Source organism: Ammodytes marinus (assembly GCF_949987685.1).
Source record: "Ammodytes marinus genome assembly, chromosome: 19".
In the NCBI taxonomy this organism is placed as follows: domain Eukaryota; kingdom Metazoa; phylum Chordata; class Actinopteri; order Uranoscopiformes; family Ammodytidae; genus Ammodytes; species Ammodytes marinus.
The window spans coordinates 3,348,609-3,357,500 of record NC_137223.1 but is presented as its reverse complement, the minus strand read 5'-3'; the positions used below and the strand labels follow the sequence as shown (position 1 = coordinate 3,357,500).

At 42.1% G+C, this 8,892-nt stretch overlaps 1 protein-coding gene across 1 annotated transcript in view; it reads right to left on the bottom strand.

Annotated features, from left to right (window-relative positions):
* The window catches only part of cdk19 (cyclin dependent kinase 19), a 71,117-nt gene that overhangs the window by 11,761 nt on the left and 50,464 nt on the right, over positions 1 to 8,892 (bottom strand). Inside the window, exons 6-9 of the mRNA XM_080047687.1 lie at positions 5,168 to 5,299; positions 3,875 to 4,018; positions 964 to 1,033; positions 771 to 843 (exon numbers count right to left, since the gene is read on the bottom strand). Coding sequence (XP_079903813.1) covers positions 771 to 843; positions 964 to 1,033; positions 3,875 to 4,018; positions 5,168 to 5,299 — 419 coding nt within the window. The remainder of the gene's footprint in view (positions 1 to 770; positions 844 to 963; positions 1,034 to 3,874; positions 4,019 to 5,167; positions 5,300 to 8,892) is intronic.

Below are 8,892 nucleotides of genomic sequence, written 5' to 3'. Positions count from 1 at the left end.
ATTATTCGCGTATACGACTGAGGGATGTTTTATTTTGAAATAAACACACCGGGTAAACGTGTAACTAGAGTGAATGCTGCTGGTATGACTGTCAACAGAGTATTTCTCTATCAGTTAAAGCACAGAGACGCGAGAGAGACGCGCTGCTCTCAGAAAAAAATAGGCGAGCCTCCTGAGGTGAAGGGGAGCGTCGCTGCAGACGTGCCTCCGACGCGCCTCAGCAGTGCGTCTGAGGTTGGATGTGTGCTCGCTCTACGTTGATTTCACAGTCTGTGACCAAAAGTCAGACGCAGACGCGAGGTAGACGCGCAGTAGAGGTAGGATGTGTGTGGGGCGCGTAAGCCTTATGTAAGAACCACACAAACAAACCCATCAGTGACCTGTATGAGCGATTGAACACCAGTTTCCTTCTGTTTTTCTCTTCGACACTAAAAGCATTCCTGTCTGTCCCATGTACAGAAATCAAACGGCACTGGCTTCAGATTTACAGTCCCTGTGAGTGGATTAAAAAAAGAAATCTGTTGGGCATATCATGGTCACAGCTTGGCCACTTTACGGAGAGGATTGGATTGTGTGATTTTACGGGCAGATGGAGCAGGTTTGCCGTGCAGCGTCTGTTACCACGGTGATCTAGCCAGGTAAAAAGAGAGCCACCTTTAGTGATACTGAAAACTCCGGCTTTAGACTCAACAGACTAATCTTTCTTCGTAGTACGTGTGTACGTTTGTGTGTGTGTGTGTGTGTGTGTGTGTGTGTGAGTGTGGGCTCACCAAGAGAAACACTTTGCTGTCTGGTTTGACTTTATGCTTCTCCATGTATTTTATTAAGCTGCTGTTTGCATACCTGTCAGGTGAGAAACAAACACAACCATACACTTGAGAAATATTTTTTTTAAAAGCAGTTTGACAGTTTTTTTATATTGAGCTGGGCTGCCTGAGAGGTGTTGGGCCCAGCATCACTCACGTTGTCCTCCTGAAGTCTTTCTGAAGTGTTTGGTACTCTGGCATCTTCCGTATGTCTTCCCAGTCCTTGTCTGGGGGAAATGACATGAGCACACAACCAAGCTCATAGTATTTAAATGCATTTGACAACTTTACAAAGCATATTTTTGAGACTTGTTTTTTCATTTGTTTGAACATTTCTAACAGAAACACCTGGTTTATTTTTGGTTTTAAAGAAAAGAAAAAATGGTTGACATTATTTCAAACATAATTTGTCAACACATACCAAACATTCCAAACATATTTTGTCAACACATTGTAGCCAGCCTGTCTAGTGTTAAGCCCAACTCGGCCCCGGGGCCGGATGGCCTGAGAGGGAGAGTTTTAAAAGAAAATGTTTATGAACTTAAAGGTATTGTGCTGGAGTTATTTCAGTGCTTGCTTAATTCTTTAACAATGCCCAAATTATGGAAAATGTCTCATATTGTGCCTATCCCTAAAAAACCTGGAACTACTGAATTAAAAGATTACAGGCCCATTGCACTTACTTCTATCTTAGGAAAATGTTTTGAGAGAGTTATAAGCAGACAAATCACAGCATCGGTTTCTAACAGCTTAGATCATCTTCAGTTTGCTTACAAAAGCCATAGGGGAACCGATGACGCAACCATCAGTATGGTCCACACTCTCTCAAAGCACCTTCAAGCCCCCTCCCACTTTGCTAGGGCCTTGTTTATCGATTTTACTTCCGCCTTTAACAGCATGCAGATTCACATCTTGCTGCAAAGACTTATCGAGATAGGAGTAAACGGTGGTATTATCCACCTTGTTAGGGACTTCCTCTCTGACCGTCCTCAACAGGTTCTGGTTAATAATACTCGGTCCGACATCACTGTACTTAATACTGGCGCCCCGCAAGGGACCATTTTATCCCCACTACTTTTTTCCATATATACAAACGAATTCCAATTAGATCTGGAAAACTTTCGTTTGTTTAAATATGCTGACGATATGGCCCTGGTTGCCTTATTAAAGAAGGGGGACACAGTCGGAGAGGGAGCATATAGAGCATATGTGGCATCTCTTCAGAAGTGGTGTGATGTAAGTTCCTTAGAGATGAATGTCACAAAAACACAGGAACTTGTTTTTCATGAAAAGGACCATGTGCAGCCCCTTACAATTAGGGGACAAGTTGTAGAGGTAGTAGACAGTTTCAAATATTTAGGTACATTTATTGATTGCAATCTAAATTTTAGTGAAAACACAGACTATATTTTTAAAACCTGTAACCAACGTCTCCATCTACAGCGCAAACTCAACTCATTCAGAGTGAGCAAGCACATTATGGAAACAGTTTATAAGAACCTTATTGAGGGCATTTTAACCTTTAATATGGCAATGTGGTATGGTAACCTAAACGTAAAAGGAAGAAGCAAGCTACAGAGAATAATAAACCTTGCCTCAAAAATCATAGGGACAAAACAGAAACATTTAAGTTGTATGTACGACGAAGTGCTGAGGAAAAAAGCTGTTAAAATAGCAAACGATCCGTCCCATCCACTCCATAGGGAGTTTGAACTTCTTCCCTCGGGTAGACGTTACAGAGTGCCAAGGGCAAATCGTAACATTTTAAAAAATTCCTTCACTCCTAAAGCGATTGGGGTACTGAACACCATGTCCCGCTGATGTGTATACTGCCACTGCTGTCCTGCTTCTTGCCCTGAAGATGTCTGTGTGTAAATGTTGTTGTTGTTGCTTTTGTTGTTGTTGTTGTTGTTGTGTTGTCCTGCTTGTTGTTTTTTGTATGAGACCGAAGACGAATCTCCACACCGTGGACAATAAAGATTTAACTAACTAACTAACTAACTAACTAACTAACTAACTAACTAACTAACTAAACATTCCAAACATATTTTGTATCCTGCTAGGACAGGGCACACAGCTGGATTCTAAAGAGAAAGAACAAGTTCCTCTTCTTGTTGAGTTTAGAAATGCAGCAATAGTAATAGTGTGTGTGAGAAGACTTCAGTTGGTGCACTCTCTCATATGCAGTGTGTGAAAGTGAAGCTCACACAAAGCTGTGCATGTGTTTAGACTGGGTTTGATTGACAGGTACTGAGGGACAGATGAGGATCTCCATATGAACCGGTCTCTCAACTCTCTGACTGCGTCTGTGCAGCAGCCTCATGCAGGGGGCAGAGTCTTTTTACATGTGGGTCCCCATTCTGCATGTACTTGTTCATGAAGACACATGCAGTTAAAGGGGAAATACAGCCCCGGAAAAAAATAAGAGACCAGTCCGGAGTTTTCTTAAATCTTCATCTCTACATTACTTATTGAAATGCTCTAAATGGCAATATTATTGTTAATTTGGTAAAAATGTTGTCAGTAGTTTATATTATAAAATCAAAATGTTCATTCCACTCAAACATATGCCTCTAAAGAGACAGTGAACATTTGGAGTGGTCTCTTATTTTTTTCCAGAGCTGTAAGTAATGATTTTGCATTAAAACTTGACAAAATGACACAACCAATGTTATACTGTATATATATCCAAGGTGTATACAACACACATCACAAATGTTTTCCGTCCATTTTCAAAATCGGGGAAATGATTTATTTGACCAAAGTAAACTTTTCACTCACTGACGGGGGTCTGTCTACCTCCTGTCAATCCAGGCTAAATCATTAGCTAGTGAAAACATGGGGAGAAGTAGTCACTCCACAACCGCGCAAAAATGGATGTCAACAATGCACGTGTGTCAGACCTCCAGGATAGATGATAAATGTACACACACTGACATGACACATTCTTTAGTTTCTGAGAAACTCTGCAGGGCGCCATTTTGTCAACCCCTTAAGCACTTGTTAAACTTAACTGCTGTGTGTATATATGCAGACGTGCTCTGTGTGTAGTATGACGCAGTGCAGACCTGCGGGGAAACCCATGACGCTGAATATCCTGTCCAGCTGATCGTGGTGGAAGGGGTTACTGGTCTTGATGTCTTCCTGCCGACAGTGGAAGATGGGCTCCGACGTCAGCAGCTCGGCAAAGATGCAGCCAATCGCCCAAATATCTGTAATACACACACACACACACACACACACACACACACACACACACACACACACACACACACACATTGTGAACATTGCACTGCAGCTTTTTACCACATGCATTCTGTTATTGATGCTGGAAATATTAAATACTGTATGCAGCGGTGCAAAGTTGTTCTTGTCCTTACTGAACTAGTTACTGAACATGTTTTCAATGTTCCCTTGCCATTCACACACACACTGGCTTTTACAGAAGCATTTTATAGTAAAAGACCACAGGTTGCAACATGAGTTCACTATGGGCTATTATCAGAATTATGTTTACTTGGATATGAAATGCGGTCTGCTATAAATCCTTCAGATTGTCTTTGAAGGTGCGGTAGATCACACCCTAATATCACAGGAGCCTCAGGGGAGAACATGAGAACCAGGAAATCAACATTTACAACATTTGTCTCTGGCCCGGTTGGAAGAGGGGAGCTTCAGCACGGAACGGATGTATGTGTTAAGACAGTGTCCCCAAAGTCAATATGAGACTGTTCCCCGCTACCCAATACGTCCATGTGTGCAAATAACATTTAAAAGAGATACTGTATATCATATGCCCAGCCCAACATTCAGCACAATTCCCACAAATACGGGTTTGGTAGTTTTTGTACGTGACCGTCTCTCTGTCTCTCTCACACCACACACACACATTTAGGATTGATCAAAGACACAGAGACCACCTGACACACTCAGTACGTTCTGAGAATGTGAGCTTGTAGGGTGATGACAGAGTTATGTAATGTTCCAGGAACGCTAATATAGACACACCTGCTTGACAAAGAACAGGGATCACATGAGCACACATGAGACCTGTCAGCCAGCAATGTGCATTTACCATTCACTCTGAGAGGAAGCTCAAGCGTCCCACTAAAAGCACACACGCACGCACGCACGCACGCACGCACGCACGCACGCACGCACGCACGCACGCACGCACGCACGCACGCACGCACGCACGCACGCACGCACGCACGCACGCACGCACGCACACACGCACACACACACACACACACACACACACACACACACACACACACACACACACACACACACACACACACACACACACACACACACACACACACACCTACGAGGGCTGTTTTTTGTGATCCCAGACTCACCAATAGCTTTGGTGTAGTGGCGGGCCCCCAGCAGCAGCTCTGGGGCCCGGTACCAGAAGGTGACCACCACGGGGTCCAGGTCGGCCAGGGGCTTGAGGGGAGAGTTGAAGAGTCTGGCGAAACCCATGTCCGCTGCAGGAGGTGTGTTGAGGAGACATGTCAAGTCAGCAAACAGACAAAGGCCTTGCTGTAAGAATGGCCCTGTAGCATCTCAGATACGGAATGCTAATCTACAACAGAGCTGGAACATGGATCTTGATTGGGTTTCATCTATCTATCTATCTATCTATCTATCTATCTATCTATCTATCTATCTATCTATCTATCTATCTATCTATCTATCTATCTATCTATCTATCTATCTATCTATCTATCTATCTACAGTGCTGCTTGGAACTATGTGATTGTGAACCTCTTGAGCCTTAAGGAGTTTTATTTACTTTAATTGTTATTAATACATTTTTATCAATACCAGTATTTTTTGTATCCAATATCCGGTGTGTGTTTATCAATTCCACAAACTTTTTTTTTCAGAAATCAATTGTGTTGTCAAAAGACTAAAATAAAACAAATTATTTGCCAACTTTTGTATGTGCAAAAGTTTGTGAACCAGGAGCTCCACTGCTGAAATTGAGCAGGTAAACACAATCAGGTGGGCCAAATTGAGTGATGAAATGGACCAATGTAGTGAGAGACCTTTAGTGAAGAAATTGGTCAGCTCTAGATAAAACAGAGATAAAACCAGGTCAGTTTAGGCTCACCAAAGTGAACCATACAGGTCAGACATGCCAAGAGGAAAGGAAATCTCAGAAGATCTCAGGAAGAGTTGTGATGTTGCACATTTGTCTGGGGACAGCTATAAAGGAATCTCAAAGAAGTTTGAGCTCCATCTGTCCACCATGAGCCAAATCATCTAGAAATGGAGAGCTTTCAGAGTGACTGAACATCTGCCTAGAAGTGGACTTCCTTCAAAAATATCCACAAGAGCTGCAAGAAAAGTGATCATTAAGGTAAAAGCCAACCTAAACATTACATCTGAAGATTTGCAGACCTATCTTGCAGCATCTGGGACAGATGTGCATGGTTCCACAATAAGAAGAAAACTCAGTCAACATGGCTTTCATGGGAGGGTTGCTGAAGAAGCCTCTGCTCTCAAAAAAGAACAAAACTGCCAATAACAACTTTGCCAGAGCTCACCTGGAGATACCTGACGTTTTCGGGAAGTCTATTCTGTGGACAGATTAGTCCAAAACTGAACTGTTTGGTCAAAACCAAAACCACCATGTTTGGGCGAAAACGCAACTCTGCCTGCCACCAAAATAACCTTCTCCCAACAGTGAAGCATGGTGGTGGAAACATTAAGATATATGGGCCTGCTTTTCTTCCTCAGTACCTGGACAACACTAGCCTGGCTCTGCCCGCCTACCTACTTCCGCCCAAATTTAATTTTCCCTTCAGTAGTCAGTCTGGTGATGGGGCGTATTAGTGGGATTTTGCCCGAACAAATTTCTGAGTGTCCAATCAGCGAACAGAGGAAGTGGCTGAGAACGATGACGTCGAAGTCACGCTCCAGTTTCAGTTGAATGCTGCGTTCCTTTATACTCGGAACTCGGAAATTTCTGACTTGGTAGTTCGGAGTTCCGACCTGTGTTCCCGTGCATCTGCTCGGGAAAGTATGGGCGCCTACAACCTTTCTCATCCAAATAACTAAACATTAGGCTCTAGCAAGTTACCGTTACCAGGTACCGGTAGATCCATAGACTACAATATAGTGAAGTCGGAAATTTCCGAGTTCCCTGAACGCACCGTCAGAAGCCGGCTCACGACCAAACGTTATGCGATTGGTTGGCTAATCCAGAATGGCACTGAGCAGATCCAATAGTTTTTAACTTCAACAGACACCCGTCTCCAAGTGAGTGAACGTTTGCCAATTACAGCAGTTCCAGACCTTCTGTACAAATTAAATTAAGTACGATAGTCTGGTAACACCAGGCTAGGACAACTCCACATAGTCCAGAAAATCATGAATTCAGAGGAATAGTGTAATGTTGTGGAACAAAACCTGAAGCCATCAGTTATGAAGTTAAAGCTTGACCGAAAATGGTTCAATGCAACCTGATAATGATCTGAAGCATCCCAGCAAAACAACCAAGGAATGGTTGAGGAAGAAGGAAGATACGTTGTTTTGGATTGTTCCAGTCAAAGTCCAGATCTTAATCCAATTGAATGCTGTTACTGGAGCAGCGGGAAGATCATGACAGAAACCTGTCCTACCTCACTCAACTGGCTGCATTCTCTAAGGAGGATTGGGCAAAAATCCCCCAAAACAGACGTGAGACACTGATAAGTCGTTTCAGAAACTGTTTGGTTGACGTTATTGCAGCAAAAGGAGGTGAAACATCCTATTAACTGAAGAGGTTCACATACTTTTGTTATATTAACAATGACAATATATAATCTATTTCTGATTGACTCCATTGTTTGAAAAGTAATTGTTATGAATTGGAGTATTATTGATCATGTATAAGTCTAGTTTAGTATTTATTAGGAAAATAAGGGAATATCTTTGTAGGGTTCACAAACTTTCTAGCAGCACTTTATATACAGTCAAGTGCGAAAGTTTGTGAACCCCTTGAACATTTTGGAATTTTATTTATTTTTACCATTAATAATTCATTTTTATCAATACCAGTATTTTTTATATGAAATAGCAGGTGTTTGTTTATCAATTCAACATTTTTCTTTCCCAGAAATAAATTGTTAAAACAGATAAAACAAATTATTTGACAAATGTTGTATGATCAAAAGTTTGTGAACCCTAAGCTGCATTGCTTAAATCGAGCAAGTAAACACAATCAGATGGGCCAAATTGAGTCATGAAATGGACCAATGTAGTGAGAGATCTTTAGGGAAGAAATTGGGTGGCACTAGATACAACAGAGATAACACCAGGTCAGTTTAGGCTCACCAAAGTGAACCCATACAGGTCAGACATGCTAAAAGGGAACCCAATCTCTGAGGATCTCAGGAATAGAGTTTTGATGCTGCACATTTGTCTGGGGACAGCTATAAATTATTTTTTTTAAAGTTTGAGCTCCATCGGTCCACCGTGAGGCAAATCATCTACAAATGGAGAGCTTTAAGAGTGACTGAACATCTGCCTAGAAGTGGACTTCCTTCAAAAATATCCACAAGCGCCACAAGAAAAGTGATTTTTCAGGTAAAAGCCAACCCAAACATTACATCTAGTGATTTGCAGACCTCTCGTGCAGCATCTGGGACAGATGTGCATGGTTCCACAATAAGAAGAAAACTCAGTCAACATGGCTTTCATGGGATGGTTGCTGAAGAAGCCTCTGCTCTCAAAAAAGAACAAAACTGTTTGTCACAACTTTGCCACAGAGCACCTGGAGATACCTGAAGTCTTATTCTGTGGACAGATTAGTCCAAAATTTAACTGTTTGGTCATAACCAAAACCGCCATGTTTGGGCAAAAACGCAATTCTGCCTACCACCTACAGAACCTTCTCCCAAGTGAATAATGGTGGTTTCAAATTGTCTGCAAATCTCCAGATGTAATGTTTGGGTTGGCTTTTACCTGAAAAATCACTTTTCTTGTGGCGCTTGAGGATATTTTTGAAGGAAGTCCACTTCTAGGCAGATGTTAAGTCACTCTTAAAGCTCTCCATTTGTAGATGATTTGCCTCACGGTGGACCGATTGAGC